General features: G+C 41.1%; 1 protein-coding gene across 4 annotated transcripts; it reads left to right on the top strand.

Annotated features, from left to right (window-relative positions):
- On the top strand, positions 1-27,897 carry LOC147850129 (uncharacterized). Of its 4 annotated transcripts, none has more exons than XM_087336315.1 (11): positions 1-212; positions 1,815-1,955; positions 2,038-2,448; positions 2,548-2,883; positions 5,177-5,512; positions 5,953-6,288; positions 13,416-13,742; positions 14,013-14,342; positions 23,947-24,285; positions 27,539-27,715; positions 27,803-27,897. In XM_087336315.1, the coding sequence occupies exons 1-11, from the start codon at positions 164-166 to the stop codon at positions 27,889-27,891; spliced, it is 2,871 nt and encodes a 956-aa protein (XP_087192441.1). In that variant the 5' UTR covers positions 1-163; the 3' UTR covers positions 27,892-27,897. The 4 variants fall into 4 exon arrangements, with proteins under 4 accessions (XP_087192441.1, XP_087192443.1, XP_087192442.1 ...); XM_087336317.1 differs by lacking the exon at positions 27,803-27,897 and having other exon boundaries at positions 23,947-24,123; positions 24,192-24,285; positions 27,539-27,678; XM_087336314.1 differs by having other exon boundaries at positions 2-212; positions 27,539-27,897.
- The last annotated feature ends 55 nt before the right edge of the window (positions 27,898-27,952 follow it).

Below are 27,952 nucleotides of genomic sequence, written 5' to 3'. Positions count from 1 at the left end.
ATATTTCGGAGCTCCCCATTCTGGACAGCAGTTTCTTTATATTTTCATAAAAAATCCAAGCCGACTGTATGTACATTTACCTGACGCATCGCTTTCATCGTTTCTTCTTCATCCTTTCCCCTTCCTTCCTCTCTTCAAAGATGTACGAAGAAGGAAATCCAGTATGACGAACGTCTTTTTCTTCTGGGAACTGTGCTTTCTTTTCCTCGCAGGTATTCTTCTTCTACCGAAAGGTTCCAAAAATAATTTTACTTTCTGTCAGAATGCAAAATTTATCTAAGAAATAATATGTGCTGCCAAATTCCTCCCAAAAAACTTATTTTTCTACCGGTAGCATTAAGAATGGAAGATTTAAAATTCCAAAATTTTCTACATAAGCAATCTAAGTTACACAAACGTTGTTAAAACTCCACTTGCTGTTGTTTAGAAACTTATCTAAATGTCGCTGAAAGTCTGCTTTCTGTTGGTCAAATGGTGGATAAGGGCTGCACTCTCAGTTCTTCTACTAAATCCCAAAATATTTCTCCAGAAGTAGCCAAGAAATCTACTTCCTTTTGATGGAATTGTGGATAGAAGATATCTACAGAAGTTCTAAATCTGAAGTGTTCTGTCAAAATTGCAGAAATCTACTTTTTTTGTTGTGATGTGGTGTAATCAGGGAGTAGAAGTTCGTTCGAATCCCCAAAAGATGATGCCTTGTAAAAGATTTCAAGAGAAATGACGATCTTAAACAAAAGGCTGAATGTTTGTTTGTGTTTAATGTAATTCGTTCGTTCCCTGAGTCTTCTTGTAGCAGCTTGCTGGATTGGGTTCCATTAAGACTAAAAATAGTCAACCTGCTGTACTAGAGTTGGCAAAAATTGTCATAATCGAGCAAATTCAAGAAAATGTTAAAACTAAGTTGCTTAAACTGCAAGGGTAGTTTATTTGATGGTGAGATATCTTGTGGCTAGAGAAACATTTCAATGTGTTTGGCGTAATCTCCATTATTGAGGCCTACTTGTAGCAACTCAGCTGGATTTGGAGCAGTAATACTGATATATTGTACTAGAAATATTCAGCCATTTGCACTAGATTTGGTGAGAATGATTAGATTCAAGCATATTCTAAGCAAATTTTAAATCTGGCAGCTAAATTGCAAAGCCAAACATTTTAAGATAATGATTTTGTGGCAAGAAACTCTAAATTATTTCCCTTGCATCAGCATTCCATAAGTTTGAAACTCTGGCCTCCTCAAAACTTAATGGCAGACAACATCAAAAAAATGCCATTACCATTTAGCTTATTTGACTCATGCATGCTTATGCATTGTTTTATGCATGAGCAACCCATTTGCACTACATTTAGAGCTAATTTCAATATTTAAGCATGGTCTAAACAATGTCAAGGAAAGTTTCTAAAGTACAATGGAAAAGTATTTAAAGATGAGAGGAACTTGCAGAAAGAAAAACACAAAACTATCCTAGGGTCAAAGCCATGCCCTAGGGTTTGTATCGTAAAAAAGATTAATGGCAAGAAAAGTTGAAGAATCATTGGGATACTGATAATACCATTTGTGCATGCCAATGGTGGGCAAATGATTATGAATGACCCATGTTTCTAGTTCAATTTCATTGTCTTGTATATGGACAGATTCCTGACCAGTCTCGATACTGAACATATTCTATATAAATTAATTAGTCATCATAACTCTTATGAAAATGGAGAAATCAAGTAATCAGGTTGGTTTGCTAGTTTCTTCTGCATTGATAATAAATAACTGAATAGATCTGAGTCGTGGTTGATACATGCTGATAATTTTATGAGCATTACAGGTCCCTGTAGATGTTTAGCAGCAGATACATTTTTCTCAGAGGAGCCACCACCAGCATCTGAATTTTTACCTATATTTCTACCACCGCCGATGCCACCACCGCCGCCACCACCACCACCACCACTACGTGTATCCCCAACAGGTAGTCCTTAAAATAAAAAAGGTTGTAAGCCTCTGTAATTAAAATATGGAAATAATATTCTAGTTTTTAAATTTATTTGCAGATTATTTAATTAGCCTGAAATGCTCCAGATTCCTGAATGTCGGTGATAAACCAAGAATAATGAAAATGGGTGAACCTTTGACCCTGGTTTTTGCATCTTTGATTATGGCATGCGAAGATATTCTTTGCACAAAAATGTACAATGCAAGTTGTAGTCCACAACAATGTCCCAAGTGTAAACTATATTCTGGCTCTGGAGATCGTTTCCAAGCACAGGTTGAAGATACAAATGGAATGAATGTTGGAATTCTATGTGATGTAAAGAGAATGTTCTCTGTCTACGGGATCACTTGCATAGGGGGAAATAGTCTAGCTAATTTGATGGTAAGCTACGTGGTAAGGGTTTATGCTCGGCAATCAAATGGCACCATGTTGATGGTTGAAAATATAGCAACTGTAGTTTTACAGGCAGGTATATTGTTTTTCCACATCTTCAAGTTAATGTAATTTTGTTTTCCATTCATGATGTAACATCTTTGATCATAAAGAAATCATATTTACTATGATATAGGTAATGCGTCCATTGTGAATAGTGGTCCAGGGTATTGGCCCACTGGTAATGAACTCATGGTTGGAGCCTTATCAAGCTTCATGTTTCCTGTGAAGGATAAATACAACAATATAAAAAAGGTATCCACAGGTGTAGCCACAATTTCAGATCTCAATCAATTTGAGGTGAAGTACTCAAGTTTTGTAAAGGAATTTAGATTGATGTATGATCAAGAAAGTGGATATGCCAATGTCAGCTTTATTCCTACCAAAGTAGGAAATTGGACATTATCCATAGGGAGAACCGGAACAGGATTCATATTGGGTTCTCCATATATATTCAATGTTGCTACTTCAGGTAAATTTGCTATTGAGAGTCTGCTGAAACATGAAAATATTTGCTTCTGCCTTGCAGTGTGTTAACTTTTAAGATGGCATCAGTAATTGCAATTTCAGAAGTTTTGGGTCTCTGGGGAGCTATGGCCGAAGAGCCCAATAGGTACTATTCATGCAAGCACATTATTATCTCCCATAGAGCTAGCTGCTAAACTGTCTATATTATGTCGTTGACAAAGAGAAAATGCAATTGCCTTTCTAATACAAACTTGAAACAATACATGCCATGCAATATCATTTGAAGAGGTATAACCTAAGCAGGGATCTAGATTGAAAGATTTGACATACAGCCAATGTTCGTTCCCCCTTTCAGGGAATCAGACATGTGATTCAGGTGCAGTTTTGGAAAGGTTATCGGCAATTTGGCTTCTTAAAAGACGTTGAAATAGCTTTCTTTCTTGTTTCTTCACCAAGCTTTCCAAGTGCATTCTCATGGAATCGTCCTTCTTTACGCTCAATAACCTCCTAAAAAGATTAGTAAGGCCTATTTTTGATATCCCTCATTGGTTGTCCATGTGGTGGCAAGGAAACCTTGCCACTCATCAGTTTTCCTGCCTTCTTTAATTCAAGGACTGTTAAACTTTGTGTGGTTAGTCCTCTATTCACTTTCATCACACCACATCTCCTCACAAGTGCATACTCCACTTCTCCTCATTAATATAGGTTTCTTTCTTGTCTCTCCACCAACCGCCAACCACCAACCACCAACCGCCAACCTCCACTCATTCTCTTTCATGCTCCACTTGACTCCTTTTATTGGGTGTCTGGATTTGGTTCTCTTGTGATGATGTGATGGCAAGGAAAACATTTACACTCATCAGTTTGCAAGCCTTCTCTTTAATTCAAGGGCCGTTGAATTGTGTACAGTCCATCCTCTATGCACTTCTCCTTATTCCTATGGCCCAGACAATGGAAAATGGCAAACGTAAATTCCTGGAACAACATCCTCCAGCACGTGAGTTTTCTGATGAGTGCAGCCTTTGCCACCAAATACAGGAACACTGAGTGATCTATGTGAAAGGTCAATTTCTGTCTTAAGAGGTAGTGGCAGAACTTGTTGACATTGTTCATGCCCAGTGGATGAGCAATTCTGGTTTAGATAATTTTTGACTAGTGTAGTACACTGGCCTATACTATTTTGGATCTTACAGCTTCATGAGGATGCTGCTGATAGCAGAGTCTGAGGTGTCGACAAAGACATGGTACACATGGTTCAAGTCCTGAGGTTGGATGACAGGTGCCTGAGCAAGCATTACCTTCAGCACTATCTCAAACACATCCTTACACTTCTCCTATTCAGCTTAACCTTTTTCAGTGGGGCGCATCTTCCTTGATTTCTTAGAGCATTTTCTTCTGGTGCATTGTAAGCCTGTGCAACAATTCTGTCTATGCAAGAAGTGTGAACTGCATTTGTTTTAGTTATAATGATATCCAGATCTTTTGTTCAAAATTCTTTTATTGACTTTATGCCTCATCGGACTCTAGACACTCGGTTTCTTTTTGAGAGTAGAAGGTACAGCATGTAAGAAAGAAAGAAAGAAAGAAAGATATATTAACGTCTTTTAAGAGGCCAAAATGGCCTATAAGACCAAATAAGAGATTACATCTTAAGTGTTTTCTCGTCTTTGAGAACAAATCAAAATAAAATAAATATTACACAGTAAATATAAAAGTAAAGATAAGAGTAATGGCTTAAACACTGTGTCATCGTTCTCATTTTTTCTCAAGGTTGCGGTACAGTCACCATCTTCATAGAAACGCTGCCAGAAACGTGTTATACTTACTGAGTTTTGTGATTAGATGAGGAAACCTCTTCCTCTGCTTCTCTCTGGGCAGATATTTGGCTGCCAACTTTTTGTTTTGCATGCTTTCACCTACAATTAACCAAATGACACTTAGATGTACAAACACGTGGACGTAGCATCTACCGACCATGTAAAATTTAGATCATCTCTGCTCCAAATAGCACATATATACTAGATGAGAGAATCATATGAGCTCACAATTTTCAATCTTGCATATGGTTGTAGGATGCAGGAGAGTGATATCCATAACACAAAAAATATCCTCTGTAAATTATTAGTTTGGCCTTGTTATGTGTTTTAGAAGATCACTACTACCAATTTCTATAATTTGAAAACAATTTAATAATCTCATTCATGTATGCCCCCATTATGAGAAATCTAATGAGAGTTTAGTTAACGAGTTGTAAGATGGCTGTTGGGAGCATTTTTCTGATCCTGAAAGGAATGCAGGTCCCATATATTCTGAAAACTGTCTGGCATCATGGTCTTCGGGGAGTAATATGACAATGGCGGGAGATCTTGTTTATATTACCATTTACCTGAAGGACTCTTACAACAACACAGTAGACATCTCAACTGGATGGTCAGACACTAAAAACTTTAACTTAACTTTGATCAGTAAGACCGGACAGATATTCCGAGACTGCACACTTTTGACAGCTGTACCAGGGGCTGGATACGAGACTGCAATTGTTAATGCTACAGTGGCGGGAAATTACAGGCTAAATATTTCTGATGGCCACAAAATTATATCAGGCTCTCCTGTGAGTTTCACTGTTGTTGCAGGTATATGCAGGCCACTGTGTTTTTCACATATTTCTCTATTAAATTAAGTTTGAATATGACTTTTGATCTTGCAAATAATTCCAGATCGAAGCAGTTTTTCTTCATTTTTTATTTCAGTCAAAAAAATTAAATGCCGCAACATCTGCAATTTGTTAGTCTATTACTTTGTGAAGGAGTTTTATTTGCCCTTGGCAGAAAATTCATTGAACTCTCTCAACTTATTAATATATATGTGAAGAAGTCAAGTCCTAAGACCTTTAGTGATTGGCTATTTATTGAAAGAGAGTATACTACGAATATTTTGCATTACAGATTTTATTCTGATGCTTATGATGATTTCTACTTTTATCTCCATTTTCATTACTTTGTTTAACATGTTAAAAGTAGATACTGCTCTTTCAGAAGTGGAAGAATTTAATATAAGTTCTCCAATTTTCTAGGAACCATATCAGTCAAGAATTGCATGGTCTTCTGGCTTAACAACGCCAATAGATTTATAGCAGGGGATCAAGCTATTTTGAGAGTTCTTGTCATGGATTCTTACAAAAACAATATCAGTTACGCTACAGGAAGGAAAATATTGTACCAATTTAATGTTTTCTCTAGCAATAGTCTCAATGAGGTTTATATTTACAAAGTTAATCTGTCCTTTGATATTATTCCTGGATATGAGAGAATCACCTTTATCCCAACCAGAGTTGGTGAGTTTGTTGTTCATGTTACTTACAATGATGGTGAACTTCAAGGATCTCCACTGAACTTCACAGTGGCTCCAGGTATCCTTTTCCTTTTATGGTTTAGATTATGGTTTACAAATATAATCTAACATAAAGAAGAGATGTTACTTGGATATTTGTACATATAAAGAAGCTAGAGAAAGCTTTGAATGACTTGTAGAAAAAGAAGAGATCATATTTTGCTAAATTTGAAGCAGAAGTGTCCGGATTATTTTTAGCACAACAAAGTAAAAGAGCATGGAAAATGTTTAATGAGAGGCAACATAGCACAGAACTAACCATTGTACCGATCTTGAAGATAGGTGATTCCATGATACATTGCGACTCTAGGACAAGTTTAATTGGTTATTAGTTGGCCAAACTATGTGGCTTGACCCTAGAGTCAGGAGTGTATAGGCAGGCAGAAATGGCTGTCACTCAGCCAGAGGCAGGTTCTGAAATGAGTTCATCATAAATTGGTGTTCCTCTGAGTCCTTATTGAGGAAAGAAGACCAATAGAAGGAGAATCTTTTGTTTCTTTGTGGAGTTTCAGAAAGGCGTCATAACTGTATAGTGTGCTCACAGTAGTCTAGAAGCCTTGGAGTACCAGTAAAAAATATGCAATTGGAGTGAAACAAGGATGTCACTATCACCCACTCTGTTGTGTCTTTATATAGATGAGGCCTTGGAGTTCTGGTAGATATGCAATGGGGACTCTATTCACTATAGGAATCAATGTAAAAAAAACTGCATGCTCCTAATGGGTGGTAGTGGGTGGTTCACTGTTTGATAGGATCTCCATCCCTTCCACTATCTCTAGTCGACCAATTGGCTTGGAAGCAAATCCTGTATATCTACACTTTAAGGTGAAGGATGGATGCCAAAAAGATATATATGCTAAGAACAAGTTTGGGTATGTTAAATACCAATATACTCGGCAAACAATTGATGTGTATAATTGCGGAGTACAAAGTCAGTGCATTATGTCGCCACAAATGCCTTTCCACACACCACGATCAGCAATCTACTCAGACATGGTAGAGCCACACAAAATAGTTGGTATGATGAGGAATGTCTTGAACCAAGGAGAAGCTTGGAATGAGGTGTGACTAGGGGGATTTCTATGCATAAACAGGCAAGAGCAGTCTTCCAACATCTTAGTGAGGAAGTAGTAGAGATTGTATTTGGCTAAACTTGATGCAGAGGTGTACTGGTTGTTCCTTGAAAATGGAAGTAAAAGAGCAAATGGAAAATGTTTAATGAGAAGCAACCTAGAACACAACTGACCTCAACTCAGTTGGCAAGAATATGCAAAGCTACCATATGATATTTCCAAGCAGCCCTGCCTCCCTTCCCCAGCCATGTGAAGTGGCTCACGCCCACGTTTTTCATTTCACAAAAGGTGAGAAATGCGATTCATAGATTACAATCTGAAACGCCCAAGATCATCATGGATTGGTGGGCAAGCATTTTTTCATTTATGCCAGTGACACTTTGCCCCCACTTCTTCTTGCACACATCTTTATAGAGCTATATGTTTGAAGACTTCCCTAGTAGATAGACAGAATATAACATTGTACCAATATCAAGAGTGGATATTCCATGATGCCCAGAACTTTAATATATTATTCAAGGGTAAATTTCTAATGGCGTTAAGTGTATATTAGGAATGGAGGCAACTTCTATAAGGTCATGACACTTGGCAACATGTGCTGTCATTAGAATCTAAGGTGCAATTAGAAAATGAGGAGAAATTAACCTCATTGGAAGAGGAGGCAAACACCTACGTTAGAACGATGTGAGACATTAGTGGCGTGGTAAGGATCTTGCTATGATAGCTTGTGTTGATTGCATAGAACGATCTTAGGCAATACTCGATGGTATGGGATGTCAATGGTGTTTAGGGTCCATCTCAATTCCGTTGCTGGGGGGTAGTGGAAGCCAATGTCACGAAGGAAATGCAAACATGGGTAGACATGGCCAAAGATGCCAAAGCTCAAGCAGAGCACGCCCAAAACGAAATTAAAGCAAATGCTCCTTGGATAGAGGTAGTAAAAAAGCAAAAAGGAACATCCATGGATAGGGTGGCAATGATGAATGCTACTTTAGAAGAAGAAGCCAAGAGGAAAGCTCGCGCGTTGCATGTACGAGTGGTTGGTTGGGCCGAAAAGGGAAGTCCACAAGAAGATGCCAAGAATCTCGGAACAAAGATTGGAGCATCAGATATTCCATTTGCTTCGGCATGGAGGGTGGGAAGAGATGAGTCTAGAGCTAAAGCCCTTATCATCCGCTTCATGGATATTGACAAGAAAAAAGCTTTCCTCTCTAAAAGAAAGGCACTCAAGGGTGAAAAAATATACTTAGACGACGATCTCACTCCAGCTCAAGTGGCACACCGCAAAGAAAACATGCCACGAGTGCTTGATGCAAGAAAGGAAGGTAAATGGGCCGTATATAGAGATGACAAGGTCATTATTACAGAGAAGAGAACCGCATGACGATATATGGCCTATGAGACCCTACGCATGACCATATGGAATTGCAACGGCTCTCTACGGACAGATGTCGGATATTTTGAAGATACATTGAAAAACACAGATATTGCTATGTATACAGAGACTCACCAATGCATGGCTAGCAAACTCCCCGAGGTACAAGGATATAGATGGGAGTGAATATGTCGCCCCCAACCTCGGACATGAGGAAGCACTAGAGGTTCGGGAGGAGTGGCTGTGCTATACAAAGAGGAGCTCCATGATAGAGTGCATGTTGTCCATAAGGATGTAGATGCACGCTACATGTGGATACGAATAAAAAGAGGGGATCTTAGGGAGTTATATATTGCAATTTGCTACTTTCCACCTGCCTACTCAAGGTTTGCACCTCTAAGTGAATCACCATATCTACCACTATATGATGATATCATAAGATTTGCTACTATGGGGGACATAATACTATTAGGAGAATTTAATGCACGAACCAAGGATGAACAAACAACTATGTTTAACACCAACGAGGCTGTTTATGGAGAAGTTATGGCGGAAGAGGTTGGTCTAAAGCGACAAGCTCAAGATATGAGTGCTATAACTGAATATGGAAAACACTTTCTAGCCTTGGGAAACGCGCATGGATTTGTGATATATAATGGCTTGTCACAATGGCCTGGATCAGATGCTTTGACATGTTGGAACCCAAAAGGGGGTGCAAGCACAGTAGATTATCTAATGGGATCTCCATCTCTTATACCTGAAATAAAAGTGTTCACTATATTGGGAAGACCTATTGGCTTGGCATCTGATCATGCATATCTACGCTTTGAGGTAAAGGATGGATGCACAAAGGATGTATATGCTAAGGAGAGTGGGCTGGCTAAGTATCTATTCACTCGCGAGACAATTGATGTGTATAGTTGTGGTGTATACAATGGCATGCTAGATTTGGATCCTTTCGCACCCCTTGAAGAACTTACCCAAGGTTTATCCAAATCATTGCATAAAGCAGCCACAAATGCCTTCCCTCACACAACGGCCAATCCCCCCAAACTCAGTAGAGTAATACAAAATAGTTGGTATGATGAGGAATGTTGTGTAACTCGGGGCATTTATACACACAACCAAGTGAGAGCAACCTTCCAACGCCTCGTGAGGAAGAAGAAGAGATTGTATTTGGTTAAATTTGAAGATCATTTGTATTGCTTGTTTCTAGGACAAGAGAGTAAACGAGCATGGAAAATGTTTAATGAGAGGCAACCCACCACACAACTGACCTCACCTTAGGTGTGGCTGGAATATGCAAAGGGTCTATATGATATCATGGGGCAACCTCCTCTTCCCCACCTGAATGCCTCATGCCCACATGAATCAACCCTCTTTACACCACAAAATGTAAGAAATGCCATTGATCGGCTATAATTTGGGAAGGTTCAAGATCATGATGGATTGGTGGGTGAGCACTTTATCTATGCCCGTGACACCTTGCTCCCATTGCTAGCACACATCTTTAATAGAGCCATGTGTGAAGGTTTTCCCACTAGATGGACTCAACATACCATTGTGCCAATCCTCAAGAGTGGAGACCCCATGATGCCAAGCAACTATAGGACAATCATGATTGGCCATTACTTGGCTAAACTATATGGCTCGATTCTAGAATTAGAATTGAGTATATGGGCAGAGCAAAATGGCTGCCGTTCAATTGGACAAGCAGGCTTTCGGAAGGGGTTCACAACTTTGGATCACATATTCACCCTCCGGGCCCTTATTGAGGAGGGCAGAGCCCACAATAAGAGGATTTATTGCTGCTTTGTGGATTTCCGAAAAGCCTTTCACACTGTGCCACGTGCTCAGCTTATGCAGCGGCTAGAAGCCCTTGGTGTTCCTATAGATATGCAATGGGGAATCTATGCACTCTATGAATCTGTGTTAGGAAAAGTGCGGTCTTCTAAGGGCTTGTCAGAGGCGGTGGCTAGCACAATTGGCGTGAAGCAAGGATGCCCACTATCCCCCACACTCTTCGGTCTCTATATAGATGAGGTATCACAGTACATAGAGAGATTTGGGGGTTCCGGAGCACACCTAGCAGGTATAGCTATACAAATATTACTATATGCTGATGATATTGTGCTGATTTTTGACTCTCCGGAGGGACTACAAAGACATCTAAATGCCTTTAAACTATTTTGTACGGACAAAGGTTTGTTAATCAACATGAAGAAAACTAAAGTGATGGTGTTTAACACCACCCAAGCATGGGTAACAAGATCAGAACCAGAATTCTTCTTGGGAGAGGAAAAGGTGGAATACACACGCTCCTACACATACCTAGGAGTAACATTTACAAGACCTAGGTTCTCCTTACAGGAGGCCGCTTGTGCTCGCACGTGATAAATATCTTGATATTCTATGGAGTAGAGACATGGGGACCGAGTCTTAACAAGGCAAATCATTGGATAGATTTAGAGAGACCTTTAGTGTCAATGATTGCTCGCATGATAAGGAGCAAAGCATCGGTGCCCCACGATATAATCCGGGCAGAGATGGGTGCTGCCAAGGCGTTGTTCCGATCAGTGACATTTATCCAACGTCTTTGGGAGCTCCCTAAACGAAGGTACCCAAGGTTGGCACTTATGTCATCAAAACAACTGGCTGAAAATGGAGACACTCATTGTTGGTATGCTGAAATGCAGCAATGGTTCGAGTCACATGGCATGAGTATAAATGCCCTACCCCCGTTCCAATATAGCTTGGACTGTCCCCATCTAAATATGACCAAAGTGGAAAAGAATAGAGTGATCCGAATTGATATTATTAACTTGGAAAACAAGATAACATGGATCAGCCCCAAAATACCACTTGGTACAAAGATGGCTCACTATAAGACACACTTCTTACATACATCGGAGGATGGATTTGTCATCAGGCCACCTTATATGGACATACATCTATCCTATGTGTTGCGTAGTGTGATAGGACAGCTGCGAACTTCATCACAACAGCTACAGATTGAGGTAGGTAGATATACACGACTACCTCTAGAAGAGAGAATTTGCCAATTGTGTCATCAAGGAGTGGAATCTGAAGAACACTATGTTTGTCATTGTAATGTCTTTTATGAAATCAGAGGGAGATACCATTGCCTCTTTAAACAAGGCTTTGGCCCACTACGCAAGGTAATGGAATATGAGGACCAACGATGCCTAGGACTTTTCTTGCTAGAGCTCAAGAGACATCGGGAAAAGTTGTTGAAGAATACAGCCACACAAGCTCATCCACAAAGAACAATCACAACTTTCTTTAGCCCCATCACTCCTAATGCTAGAAGTCAACCCCGGGATACACAAATGGGCTTCAGACCAGGACATAACAAAGGGGTTACAATTGATCGGGCAATGGCAATTTGCCGGGCACGTAGGCCTCGCCCCATGGACCACGACCTCGACAAATAAAAGCCATTATCTCCCACCATCGTAGGTGCTTCCCTTGCTTCAGAGACATTTCCATTCTGGATCGACCTATGCTAGAGATCTTTCGAAGACAAAAGCTACAATATACCTAACTTGAGGATCTCACATGTGCCAAAAACCAGATTCCCTCATTTCATTTCTTTTCATGTTATTTACTTTTATATTTACTGTGTAATATTTATTTTATTTTGATTTGTTCTCAAAGACGAGACAACACTTAAGATGTAATCTCTTATTTGGTCTTATAGGGCATTTTGGCCTCTTAAAAGACGTTAATATATCTTTCTTTCTTTCACTATATGTCTATTTGCTTGATCATTATAGTTGTATTTTGGAACTGATTGTTTGCAAATCAATCTGCCATCGAAGCCACAAATAACTATATAAATCAATCTATTTTAATTCTTTGGCCCTAAGTACATCATAATAATTGGTGAAGTAGGATATTTTGGGGAAAGAAAGGTTACTTCCCTTTCTCAAGATAGGGTGTCTATCTCCGTAAATACCTTGTAATTTTCAATCGTCAGTATATAAAGACCGAGAAGCATGTCTTGACTTCGCACACATGCGGGATCTCCTGTAGCACGAGATAATAGATTTGTGTCTGAGAATGCAATTATAGGACTATCTTGATTAGCCATTACTTGGCTAAACTATAGGTTTGATGCTAAAGTCAGAATTGAGTGTATAGGCAGAAAGAACTGACTGTCTTTCAGCTGCATAGACAGGTTTCCGAAAGGGTTTCATAACTTTGGACCACATTTTGACCCTGTACGCTCTTATGGAAGGGAGTAACATTAAAAGGAGAATCTATTGTTGCTTTGTGGATTTCCAGAAAGCCTTTGATATATTGTACCATGTGCTCAATTCACTGCTAAATTTGCACACTGCTAAGGAGATGGTCATCTATTTAATTTTGTCTGTCTTCACTGAAGGTATCTTCATTACAATATAATGTACATTTTGCATGAAAGAACAAAATTTTGCTAAGATTCTTGTTCTGGTAGACTCAGTGTAAGTTTTCTGATAGGATATTTAATGATATAATTGGTTTATTTGGCGATTTGCCATGTTATGACTTAGACATTGCTGGTTTACTCACTTTAATGAATGAAATGCTGTGTTTTTTGTAACTTTTAAATTCATCTTTTGTTGAATTAACTTTAAATGCTATTGTTTGTTTTGGGTACTATTGATTTGAATAGCATTTTCTATGAGTTTTTAGGTTCTCTCTCCATACCACACTGTCAAGGTTTCTGGCGCAACAACATGAGTATATTTACTGCTGGAGAAAAAGCGATTCTGCTAGTAGCTATGATGGATGCTTATGATAATAACATTATTTCTGTTTCACCAAGTGTGAACTTTTCTACGGTCATTTTGGATACCACTGGACGGGAAGTTTTCTTCAATGTACAACAAACTTATGATAAAAACTCTGGTTACCTACTGATTAATTTTAATACATCAATTTCACGAGATCTATTACTTCAAGTAGGGAAGGGGAACGTTTTGATTTATGGTTCCCCATTTTTCTTTCATGTGGATCCAGGTGAATATATCTTTCTTTCTTTCAACAGTGATGGAATGTAACCCTAATTCTTTTGTTTATAGTAGGCAAAACAAATGGCATTGTATTATTTAATCTACCTTAGTAGACTACATTTAAAGAAAGAGTCAATTTCAATATAAAATTCTGATTCAATGAACTAAAATTGGTAATTGACAGAAAATAACATTTCTAACTTGTATGAATTTCTATTTATTTAATAGCTTTGAAAAATAGTTGTACCATTTCTTTATGTTTAGTTTGTTTGAATAGGAGATATCTTTCCAAGCTACTGTGAAGGATTTTGGGTAAATAATATAAGCACATTCAGTGTTGGAAGTGTAGCAGCGTTTAGTGTTATTTATATGGATTCATATAATAACACAATAAATGCATCTGATATACCTTGGGTAAACATATCTACGACGATTGAAAATGGAGGAGGTGCAGTGAATTTCTCAGTTCTAAACATTTCTACAGAAGAGGGTTCAATGTTTGTGAACATTCATTTCATATCATATACATCCGGAACTATGTTTCTACATGTAATAGTTAATAAAAGTGCGATAGCGGGATCACCATTCTCCTTCAAGATTCTGCCTGGTATAACCTGTGTGTTTTTCAGTATTTAATATGCGTTAAATTTTGTTAACTACATAGATTTTGGAACCAAAGGTGTGAGTTACTGAATATTGTTAATGAATAGACCAAACTAGACATTTGACGTTGTGAATGATTATCAAGGACATGTTACATTCTATCATAGGTATGGTGAATAACTATCATAAAAAACTCCTAATATTACTCTATGTTGTGTTTGGCAGCCTCTCTCACATTCTAGGTGGTGAAACTCATTCCACCTTTGCGACTCTAGCCACTGGATGGCGTGAGGTCTTCACACCTCGAGGAGTCAGTTAGATGCTTCCTCTGTATTATATACGGAAGCAGAGGAAAGAAAGCAGGTTTTCCTCTCTTCTTCAGTGCCTCTTGTCTTTCTTTGATTGGTCTCTCAAAGACACCTGGGTCCGCTGAGCATTGACTGAGGTACCATAACTGTAGTCCTTGTATAGACTGTTTATGTATAACCATCAGAATTTTATTTTGACTGGCTCCTCATAGCATTGACTGAGATACCATAACTGTAGTCCTTGTATAGACGGCTTATGTATAACCATCAGAATTCTGCCACTTGGGAAATCTGGTGTTTGGATGATGACAGTGTCGAATACCTGTGTATAATGGACGTATTCACATTATCCCGTTTTGGCCATTTATGTAATTAGCATAAAGGGTAGTTGCCCTAAGTCGGTCACTATATATAGTGACCTTGTAACCTCTTTGTGAGGTTGGTTGTTGTATTATTTGTTTATGCAATAGAGTGTCTTTTGTGCCTCTTTGTCTCTCTCTCTCTCTCTGTGCAACGACCTACGAACAGTCATACGCAGGTACTGAACAGCAATCGAATGCTTCTAGATCTTCCGCATTGACCACATTGCCTACAACATTTGGTATCAGAGCGAAGGTTCAGCCGTCATCACCGCCTGCACAGCATTCGGTTCTTCACTTCATCTCGGCCTGCACAGTATCCGCGTCATTCGAAGAAATAGAGAAGAAGAACAAAAACGAGGTTTGCACCTCATCGCGTTAGATCCTCTTGCTTGGAGTAAGCCCACAGGTTGTACTCCGTTCCGTGTGATCGTAACCGCTCGAGGTGAAATCCCCTTGTGCAACTTTGACACGATCGTGCTCCATTCGGTTAAACGGCATTCGAGGAGGTCATCAAACGCCGCTCCTTGTAACCACCCGGTGCAGATCGGTCTCAAGACAACAACCCCAAATTCGTGCTTCATCCGGCTGATCGACATTCGAGAGGATCAGTTGGATCTGTCTCTCCCGTCGCTGCAGTCAACCGAAGCAGAATCCGTCCAGATAATCGGTTTCAATAATCGGTATTCGGCACATATATCCGAAGCGAACCGGGCTCACTCCGACTCGGCAACACTCGGGAAGACCAGTCGGTTCTGTCCCTCAAGTTACCGGAGTCAATTCGAGCAAGTTCCGAAGCCGAACCGACTCGGGTTCAAATTCGACTAGAACGATATCGGGTGAGCCAACCGGCTGCACTCCAACAAGGTTCACAGTCAACTCTGAACCGAGCTTCGTCAACCGAAACCGAATTTGATGGCATCAACATCAGGCTCGTCAAAAATGAGTCTACGAAAGTTCGATGGATCGAACTTCAACTTCTGGAAGGAACAAATGCAGGACTATCTCATAGTCAAGGGGCAAATCGACCCCATCGAAAATGAAGAACCTCCAGAAGGATACAAACCAATTGAGTGGCAGAAGCTGGACAGAATTGTCCGCGCCACGATTCGGATGCACCTATCGGAATCGGTATACTTTACGGTGCAATCGTGTACGACAGCATTCGAACTGTGGAAAACACTGTCGGACACTTACGAAAAGAAGGTCGCCGCAACGAAGATGTTTCTGATCCGGCGCCTCTACAACTTGCGGATGAAAGAATCCGATTCGGTTCAGGCACACCTCAATGAGTACGAAAGCATCAGTTCCCAAATCTCATCTCAGGGGACGGCAATCGAGGATGAACTCAGAGCAATGATACTCATGAGCAGCCTTCCCTCATCATGGGAAACCTTCGTCACAACTGTGTGCAACGCGTCAACCACGGCTGTTAAATACTCTGAAGTCACGAGCGCAATCCTGACCGAAGCAGCTCGGAGAAAGTCTTTCGCCAAAGACTCAACAGAAGACGCTTACGTAGTACAAGGTTCGACAGACCGATCGAACACACGAGGAAGAGATTCCTCACGACCGCCGAACAATCAGCGAAGACGGAGCCAGTCACGGGATAACCGAATCTGCAACTACTGCAAGAAACCCGGACACATCAAAGCCGACTGCCGCGCACTCAAGAACAAGAACAACAAGAAGAGTGGCCGGCATGAGGAGATCAACTACGTCAGCTTCTCAGCTGATGTGCTACCAGACGACCCGAACATACTATCAATCGAAAATCCAGTTGGCTCAGAAGTTCTGCTCACGACTGAAGAATCGAGCACATGGCTCTTGGATTCGGGCGCGTCATTTCACGTGACTCCTCATCGATCCCAATTTCGGCAATATACGATCCGTCACTCCGACTCAGTTCGGGTCGGCAACTCACAACACTGTGACATCATCGGAATCGGCACAGTAGAGCTTAACCTTGCAGGTGGCTCTACACTTGTACTCCACAATGTCCGACATGTACCCGAGCTCTCAAGGCCATTGATCTCAGTCGGACAACTAGATGAAGACGGCATTCGTGCCGGTTTCTCTTCGGGAGGGTGGACACTCCACAGGGGGAACCTCCTGCTTGCTAGAGGACCCAAGATACACTCACTGTATCCGTTACATGTTACGCTCAGAGAGGGTAACCTGTTTTTGGTGGATATTCCTGTGTCATCACTATGGCACCGACGATTGGGACACCTCAGCAAGGCCGGCATCACGCATCTATCTAGAGCCGGATACATCCCCAAACTCTCCTTCTCTGACCATCAATTCTGCGAGCATTGCCAGTATGGCAAACAAGCCGCCGCATCACACCCGACATCAGCACCAAGAGAAACGAGACCTCTCGATTTGGTCCACTCGGACGTCTGCGGCCCAATGCCGCATCAGTCTCTAGGCGGTGCATCTTACTTCGTCACTTTCATTGACGACTCGACTCGAAAGGTGTGGGCGTATCCAATTCGCACCAAAGATCGTGTCTTCTCGATCTTTTCAGATTGGCTCGCTATGGTGGAAAATCAAACCGACCGAAAGCTGAAATGCTTTCGGACGGACAATGGGGGAGAGTTCAAATCCGAAGAATTCGTCAAATTCTGCCGACAACGCGGCATTCGACGTGAACTTACGGCACCACACAGTCCGGAGCAAAACGGGATTGCCGAACGCATGAATCGGACAATCCAAGAACGGATAGTTTCCATGCTCCAACACTCCGGACTATCGGATGGCTTCTGGGCAGAGGCTCTACTCACGGCAGCACACATAATCAATATGTCGCCAAGTAGACCTCTAGGACTTCAAATCCCTCAAGAACTATGGATCGGCAGTAAGCCGAATTACAACAAGCTGAGGATCTTCGGATGCGAGGCGTACGCCCTTATTCCGAAAGATGATCGCCGAAAACTTGCACCTCGGTCCAGGAAATGCATTTTCCTTGGATATGGATCCGACGGCGAAATGGGATACCGACTCTGGGACCCCGAACGCAGACAAATCGTTCGAAGTTCGGACGTTGTGTTCAACGAGTCGGCTATGAATCCATCAATCGAAAAACCAATCGAAGTCCGAAGGGTAACATTTTCCGATGTGCCGACCCTTCTAGAAGGCCCTGCTCTCAACACACGGTCAGCTTCACGGGTAGCTGAACCTTACACTACCGACTCGTACAACCCCGACTCGGCACAGCAGAACAATCCGCTTTCGGACCATCCGACCACGATACCCGATGCGACCAGTCCAATCATGCCTCGACGATCCGAGAGACTGTCGCAACCTCCGGAGAGGTACTCTCCTGGAATTTTCTTCACCGACGCCGGCGAACCGACGTCTTACGAAGAAGCATCGACATCTGTCGATTCAGCCACCTGGCATCTGGCGATGGAGTCGGAAATGCACTCCATTCGGGCAAACAAGACTTGGGATCTGGTCGAATTACCTAGGAACCGACGTGCTCTTCCTTGCAAGTGGGTTTATCGACTAAAAGAGACGTCAGATTCGACCACCCCAAAGTACAAGGCCAGATTAGTTGCGAAGGGCTTCCGACAAGAATATGGCGTCGACTTCGACGAGATTTTTTCACCAGTGGTGAAAATGACAACCCTTCGTTTCCTACTCGGCGTAGTGGCAGCCGACAACCTGGAGCTGATTCAGCTAGATGTCAAAACAGCCTTCCTCCATGGTGATCTCGAGGAGGAAATTTATATGGAGCAGCCAAAAGGCTTCGTGGCAACCGGCCAAGAACATCTAGTCTGCCGACTCAGGAAGAGTCTATACGGCCTCAAACAGGCACCGCGACAATGGTACAAGAAGTTCGACGACTTCATCCAATCGATCGGCTTCTCCAAAAGCGATGAGGACCATTGTCTCTTCACCAACACAGCTCAAGATGGATCACCCATCTTCCTCATCATTTACGTGGACGACATGCTAATTTCTGGACGCCACGCAGGCGAACTTGCCGATCTCGTTCGGCAACTGCGGTTGAAGTTTGCCATGAAGGACCTCGGTCCGGCACGACACATACTCGGCATGAAGATTAGTCGGCATCGCGATAAACGACATCTTTTTCTGTCTCAGACCGACTATATCCGACGTGTCTTAGAACGCTTCAACATGCAATCAGCCAAATCTGCTTCAACCCCGCTCCCTATGAATCTTCGGCTCTCTCAGCGAGACTGCCCGACATCCGGTCCGGAGGGGGAAGATATGAAGTCGGTACCGTATGCACCGGCAGTCGGCTCTCTTATGTACCTGATGGTCGCGACACGGCCTGATATTTCTCACGCCGTAGGAGTCGTTAGCAGATTTATGCATAACCCTGGCCGATCGCATTGGAACGCAGTCAAGCATGTGTTCAGATATCTGACTGGCACAAAAGACCATGGCATTCTTTTCGGTCCGAACCGAACCTCAGGCGTAGTCGGTTACACCGACTCGGACTTCGCCGGCTGTATAGACAGTCGGAAATCAACAACCGGATACTGCTTCAAATTCGGCAATGGAGCAATCTCGTGGAAGTCGAAACTTCAGGAGTGCACAGCGACCTCAACGACCGAAGCAGAATATGTAGCTGCGTCCGACGCAGCAAAAGAAGCTTTGTGGCTCGGTCGGCTGGCGCACACGTTTCGACAAGTCGACCATGACTCGGCTCCAGTTGTCTACAGCGACAGCCAAGGTGCTGTTGCCTTGTCGAAAAATCCGGTTCACCACAACGCCTCCAAACATATCGACGTTCGATATCATTTCGTTCGGGACTGCGTCATTTCAGGGAAAATCGGTCTAGAGAAAATATCCACAACCGATAATGTCGCAGATGGAATGACCAAGTGTCTTTCGGCAGACCGTTTTCGGTCTCTTCGGCATCAGATGGGCGTAACGACAAACCAGTCCGGTTAGAGCCGGACACAGAGCAGGATGGTTCCCGACAACCGACATCAGTTCCTTAATGATCGGCTTCAACTGTTCCGACCCGACCAGTTCGGTCTTCTGCCTTCGGACCCTGCCGACTGGAACAAAGCTGATATGTCCGAGAACCTAAGTCTATACCTGTAATCTTAGATAACCCATGTATACGCCCATTACGGGGGAGTGTCGAATACCTGTGTATAATGGACGTATTCACATTATCCCGTTTTGGCCATTTATGTAATTAGCATAAAGGGTAGTTGCCCTAAGTCGGTCACTATATATAGTGACCTTGTAACCTCTTTGTGAGGTTGGTTGTTGTATTATTTGTTTATGCAATAGAGTGTCTTTTGTGCCTCTTTGTCTCTCTCTCTCTCTCTGTGCAACGACCTACGAACAGTCATACGCAGGTACTGAACAGCAATCGAATGCTTCTAGATCTTCCGCATTGACCACATTGCCTACAACAGACAGGAGTCTAGGTATGTTGAGATAGATGGTCCCTCCAGATGGGATGTGCAAAAAAGCTGGATCCGGATGAGAAGCCGGATCATCCGGAAGACATCTGGCCAGATCTGGACAAGTAGCCGACTAGCAGCCGACCTGACCGAACAAGAAGCCGGATACAGGATATCAGCCGGATTGACCAAGAGTCGATTGGCTAGGAGTCAGCCACAAGCCAATCAGTCCAGACAAGATCTGGATATGGGAACTGGATGAAGATTGGCTAAGAACCGGCCGAGCCAGCTGAGAGCCGGAACCCGATTAGAGGCTACATTTGTAAATAACTCATACTTGTGTATTAGTATAAATACACCTACGGCTAACATTTTGTATATGAGAATCACAGGAGATCAGCAGAGTGGTAATCATTGTGTGAGTGTGCATGTGTATCAGTCTGTAAGACTAAGACGAGCTTGAGGTCGTTGCATGTGAATCTCTTGTATACTGATGTACATACTGATTCAGTTTGGAGTTTGTGGGGTCCCGTGGTTTTTCCCATTCAGGGTTTCCACGTTTAAATATCGTGTCTTGGTGTCTGTGCTTGTCTGTCTTTCGTTTTGTTTCTTGACTTTCTCATTTCGCTTGCTAACCGGTTGTGGACGGTCCCACATTCTCATCAGAATTCTGTCACTTGGAAAATCTGGTGTTTGGATGATGACAAGAGTCTAGATATTGATTGGAACACATATGATCGGTGGTCTGTGTGCTTTTTCTCATTGGGCCTTGTTCAGAGCTAGCAAATCTCTTCCCTGAAGGTTGCACCAGCACCCAGAGGTTGTGTGTTAGTCCCAACAGTTTTTCCGATTTGATACTTTCATATCTTCTATTGGATTGGGGTGTCTTTGTAGAGTTTTCTGATCTGGCTTGGAAGTCCATTTCCATAGGAATTTCCGTCTAGAACTTCAACACCATTTAGTCATTCACTACTGCCTAAGCATGTTACAGATCCTAACCGTGATCTGCCACCACGACCACACTGATGATGGGGACAATCTCCCTAAAGTGCTCACATTCAGAAAACAGAGGAAATCAGCAACTTCTCTTGGTTAGTTTTTGCTCTGCAGTAATATTTTTCCATAATTTTTGCTCTACCTCTCTCATCTACATTGATATCTCTACCCTAATCAATATGTCAATCTTGGGTGAAGCACCTGAATATCATGAATTGTGAATGTACAACTAAAGGAAGTGAGAATTGTGATGTCCTCTGGAGATTCACGAAGAAGGGATAGATATATGGAAGATCCCAAGAAGATATCGAAGGTGGAAAGTGAAGGATAGGACGAGCTTTGGGTAGTGACCTAGGGGTACATTAGATACCAAAAATGGATGAGGCGTTAATGAGATCAATAGAATGAGGTTTGATAAGTACCTTAAAATAGTAATCCAAAGGGAGGACGAAAAAATCAGAGTTATATTCCTGTTTGAAAGAAAGGATTATAAGCAATTCTAAGAAACGAAACCGCAAGCCTTCTGAGGAAATCTGATGGAAGTGAAAGATGACCGAACAAAAGTTGAATCAAACTAGTTTGGATTAACCAAATGATGAAAGTACATGTTAAGAAAGATCAGGGGATTCTGGAAAAATGCATCGCAACTGTAAACTATAATGTAGAAAAACAAGAAATTACATCTTAAAATGTTCTTTGGGGCCATTATCTCCCACCATAGCAGGTGCTTCCCTTGCTTCGGAGACCTCTCCATTCTGGATTGGCCCATGCTAGAGATCTTTTGAAGACAATAATTACAATATATCTGACTTGAGACAGATGATAGGATTCATTCTTTTTATTTTATTTACTTATTTACGTAGTAACCTTTATTTATTTTGATTTATTGTTCTCAAAGATCAGACATCACTTAAGATGGAATCTCTTCTTTGGTCTTATAGGCCATTTTGGCATCATAAAAGAAGCTAATATATCTTTCTTTCTGGCCTTTGAGAACAACAAACCGAAATAAAATATAACTACATGTACAGTAAAGAATCTGGATATCCTAGTTCACACAATAAATATATGAGAGGAAATTGTAATTAGTCATAATGGGTTGTGAGAGGTTATGGCTAGCATGATTGGAGTGAGGCAAGCTGCTCAGTATCATGCACTCTCGTTGATATTTATATAGATAAGGTATCGATTACATGCAGAGGTTCAATGGTCCAGGAGCATCGTTGATGGAGATCATTTTGGTGATTTCCGATTCTCCGGAGGGACTACAGAGATATCTAAATGCAATGGAGATTATATAAAAAGTTTGTTGGTTTCTGATTTTCTAGAGGGACTACAGAGACATCTAATGCTATGGTGATTATATCCATGACATTTTGTTGATTTCCAACTCTCTGCAGGACTACAGAGACATCTAAATGCTTTGTAGTATTTTCATGCAGACAAAGATTTGTCACTAAAAATTGATAAACAAAACTGATGGTGCTCAACACCACTCAAGCATGGATAACAAGGTCAAAACTGAAATTCCTATTGGGAGAAGAAAAGGTAGCATACACAGGATCATACACATACCTGGGAGTAACATTTTGCCCAATGTGCTGATATACAAATCCGAGAACCACAAACATAGGATGGGAGCAATCCTACTAGCTGCTGAGGCATTATTCCATTCATTGACCAGTATTCAATGATTTGAGGAGTTCCTAACTCAGAAATAAAATGAAAAGAGAAAAAAAGGTAGGAAATCCATATCCATCCAAAGTTCCGAGGCTGGTAGAAATTGGTGGAATGGACTACTTCAGATTATGGAAGGCCCAACATGTCAAGAAATTTCTGCAGGCAATTGCTGATTATATTACTAGTAAATATATGACCAAGGTTCTCAAGATTCTGACTTATGTCATCGAAACAATTGATAGAGCATTGGGAGAACTATTTTTGGTATGCTGAAGTGCAAGATTGGTTCCAATCACATGGCATAATTATAAATGCACTACCCTTTTTCCAATATAGCTTTGATTATCCACAACTAAAGTTGACCTTGCCTCTGTCAGTTGATTGGCTAGGCATATCCTTCTGATTCGTCCTTTCCATTGGGATTAGGTGTTTCCTCCTGGTTCCACCTTTCCACTAGGGTAGCTATGTTGTCCTGTTTCCACTTGTCATCACAAATAGTCATTCCTTTCTTGTCTAGACCACCACTATGGGATGGTGCCCCTTTGATTTCTGAGTCCAGGCATCCTTGCTTGTACTTATGCTTGTGAGCAGGTTAGTAGGAGTGTCCATGCTGCTGATACCCCTGGTACCTTCACCAAATTTCGGTGAACGGGCAGAACTGACAAAATTAGGCTGCTGTATTGGTTCAACAACTGAAAGATTGAAGGTTTTTTTCTTTTCTGAATTGTTTTTTAAATAAAGGCATCTTCTCTTTGAAATAAACGGGTACTAAATTTTTTGAATAGAAGGGAATATAAACTCCTTATGTTAGATACATATACAGATTGCGGACTAATAATTTTACATCCCAACGGAATTATTATTGACAGGACCAATTCATGCATCAAACTGTAGAGGGACTTGGTCCTCTGAGACTAGTGAATTTCAAGCAGGAACTTATCCACGTTTTATTGTTTATCTTGTGGATGCGTTCAATAATACAATTACTCCAAAGTTCATGCAGACTAATTATCTTGATTTTAAAGCTTATGCTATGAATGGTCGAGGTGAGATTGTGAATTTATTTAACTTGACATCTACTCAAGATAGTCACAGTGGGTTTGAAGCTTTGCAGTTCTTGACTTCTATTGCTGGAAATTTCTCTTTTTACGTGAAATACAATGACACAAATATTGGTGGATCCCCATTTTCTTATTCAGTAGTACCAGGTAAGGTTTTGCAGACTACTATCCTCCTGTTAATATGAATATCTTTCTGTTGGGTGATACTTGCTATTTTATTCTTGGACTTGGAAGTACAAGCATTCCTAATAGAATGGAAATTAGAAATATGCACAAATCAAGATATGCATTTGGAAATATGCACACTTTATTTACTAGCTTTCGTTATTTATAGAGTTTTCAGAGAGTGGTTGAACTTTCTGCTGAAGGGATCTATGCAGGAAGGGATAATCCGTATCTTCATCATCCCAAAATTGCAATGGGGTTTTTGGGTTTAGGGTTTAGGGTTTAGGAGCCCATTTATGTAGCCGTTGATTGACTTATGAGCTGCAATGACGTGAGATAATGATCTTTATTCTTGATGACCAGGGTGGTGAGGTCGTGATTCAAGAGGCTGGGGCCTACGTGCACGACAAAATTACTATTACCTGACCTATCATAGCCTCTTTGCAACGTGCTGGTCTGGAGCCCATTTGTGGTAGCCCTTGATTGATTCATAGCATGAGTAGGAGTGATGGGGCTAAAGAAAGCTTTGATTGTTCTTTGTTGATGAGCTTGTGTGGCTGTATTGTTGTTCGTCAATATCTTCCCTGGGTCTCTTGAGTTCTAACAAGAAAATCAACATCAGTAGGAGTGCTGGGGCTAAAGAATGTGATTGTTCTTTGTTGAGGAGCATGTGTGGCTATGTTATTGTTCGTCAACAACTTCCCTGTGTCTCTTGATTGACTTGTAGCATGAGTAGGAGTCACGGGGCTAAAGAAAGCCATGATTGTTCTTTGTTGATAAGCTTGTGTGGCTATATTGTTGTTTGTCAACAAATTCCGTGTCTCTTGAGTTCTAGAAAGAAAATCCCCAACCACCACTGGTCCTCATATTCCATTACCATGTGTAGTGGGCCGAATCCTTGCTTCAAGAGGCAATGGTATCTCCCCCTTATTTCATAAAAAACAGCACAATGACAGACATAATGTTCTTCAAATTCCACTCTAGAAGAAAGAATTCGCCAATTGTGTCATCAAGGAGTGGAATCTGAAAAACAATATGTTTTTCACTGTACTGTCTTTTATTAAATCAGAGGGAGATACCATTGCCTCTTCAAACAAGGCTTTCCCTGCTATGCAAGGTAATGGAATATGAGGATCAACAATGCCTAGGACTTTTCTTGCTAGAACTCAAGAGACATAGGGAAAAGTTGTTGAAGGACAATAATACAGCCACACAAGCCCATCCACAAAGAACAATCACAACTTTCTTTAGCCCCATCACTCCTACTAATGCTACGAGTCAATCTAGGGATACACAAATGGGCTCCCTGTCAAGACATAAGAAAGGGGTTACAATAGATCGGGCAATAGCAATTTGTTGTGCACGTAGGCCCCAGGCCCATGGACCAGGACCTTAGCACCTTGTCATCGACAGATAAAGGCCATTATCTCCCGCCATCGCAAGTGCTTCCCTCACTTCGGAGATCTCTCCTTTTTGGATCGACCTATGCTAGAGATCTTTCGAAGACAAAAGTTACAATATGTCTAACTTGAAAATCTCACATTTAGCGAAAACCAGATTCCCTCGTCTCTTGTTATCTTATTTACTATTATTTTTACTCAAGATGTAATCCCTTGTTTGGTCTTATAGGCCATTTTGGCCCTTAAAGATGTTAATATATCTTTCTTTCTTTGTAAATCTTTCCAGGTAGTTTCCTTGTTAAGACTCGGTGTATCGAATAGCCACAATTTATTTTGTGGTTCTTGGAATTGCAAATGTGCTCATTGTTTTTGAAGAGAATGAAGGGCTGCATATCCACGAGAGAGTCGAGCACAAGCAGTCTCCCATAAGCAGAACCGAGGCCCTTTGAATGTTACTGCTAGGTACATGTAGTGTCACGTATGCCATCTTTTCCTCTCCTGAGAAGAATTCTGGCTCTGATCTTGTTCCCATGCTTGTGTAGCAATAAACACTGACACTTTAGTGTTACCTATGTTTACGAACAAACCTTTGTCTGTACAAAATACTTTTTGGGCATTTAGATGTCTTTGTAGTCATTCCAGGGTATCAGAGGTCAGTGCAAAATCATTGGCATATACTAATATTTGTATGGCTGTATCTGCTAGGCATGTTCCCAAATTGCTGAATCTCTCTATGTAATGTGATAACTCATCTATATACATTGTCAAAGGGCCCTGCCCTCCTCCATAAGGGCTCGGAAGGTCAATATGTTATCCAAAGTTGTGAACCCCTTCTAAGAGCCTGGCTGTCCAGGTGAACAAGGAGAAAGAAAGATATATTAACATCTATGAGAGGCCAAAATTGGTGTGTGAGAAAAATCATGATTACAATTATCAGTGGATTCATGTTGTCCACACTAAAACAAAAATAAAATCTCGAGGTTCCCTAAAGCTCCATGATCATTATCTTAATGCAAGTAGTGGAATGACTTTTCAGATGGTTTGCAAGCATTTAGTGAATAGTTAATTTGCATGAGAGCAATGATAGCTGAAGTAAGTATCCAAGATTGCTTGGTGTGGAAAATGTGACTATGGCAGATCGAACCAATTATCTCCATAATTTGGTGATGGTATGGCCCATGGGCCTTATATCCGTGTAATGAGGTCTCTTTGCATTGGTATTCTTCTGCATGCTGCATGGTGACTTCTCTGCATGTTGATCTTGGGTAGAGAGCTATAGAAGAAATCAGTGATGTGTGATTGATGTTGTATCCAGCATCTTAATGTAAAGGATTGATTACCTATTCTTTTGAAGCTTGAGCAAACTTTGGCCAAATTGTCGTGGGTCAGCCTTCACCATCATTTGTTGAATGGTGGTGGATTCTGTGTAAATGGACAGTAGATACTTCTATGTGATGTGGTTGAAAGCTGTGCATCTGCACTCAAAATGTTCCTCTTTTGATCTCTGCTTGACATAATTTGCAGAATCTTTCAGCTCTATGTAAGTGATGTATTCGTCTTCCCTCAATCTCTAAATGGTGGGAGGAAACTCTGAGTTGGCCTATTGCTTTCCAAGCACTGTGGGGGATGAAGACGCCCATGTACCTTGATCTCTGTATGAATCTATAATCTGAAATTCATAGTAGTAGGCTATCTTAGGGGAAATGGCTCCCCTGCTGTGAGCCAAGTCTTTTCGATATGAGGCTGTCATAAATGTCATTGCTAAAAATAGAAATTAAATGTACTGAATTTACATTTTCATCGATCTAATTTTTATCTTTATTTACATGAAACAGGTCCCATTTCAGTAGCCCACTGTATAGGCTTTTTGGTCAATGCGTCAGGGTCTTATGTGGTGCCAGAGAACATCACTGTTTATATTCTCTTGAAAGATGCATATAAAAACAATGTGACAGCATCAATACAGACAAACACATATGTCAACTTCTCAATTAAACTTAATACTACTAAAGGTGAATCATATTTTCCAACAGATGTGAGCCTCAGAATTCATAACAATTCTGGATATGAGATCATCACTTTCAGCGGTCGTAAAGCAGGAGATTACTTTCTTTATGTCATCAATGGAGTAAGCATTGGCAATCCTTTGGCAGTGTCCATAAAGCCAGGCAATTCCTTTGAACAATAACTATTATAAACCGTCAATACTTCAGACAGCTGGATTTTCAATGTTGTGGTTTTCTATTTTA

This window comes from Azolla caroliniana, unplaced genomic scaffold (assembly GCF_043228905.1).
Source record: "Azolla caroliniana isolate FFs.n. ecotype wild unplaced genomic scaffold, voAzoCaro1.0.p SCAF_21, whole genome shotgun sequence".
NCBI classification, from domain to species: Eukaryota; Viridiplantae; Streptophyta; class Polypodiopsida; order Salviniales; family Salviniaceae; genus Azolla; species Azolla caroliniana.
This window is presented reverse-complemented; position numbering and strand designations above follow the sequence as displayed.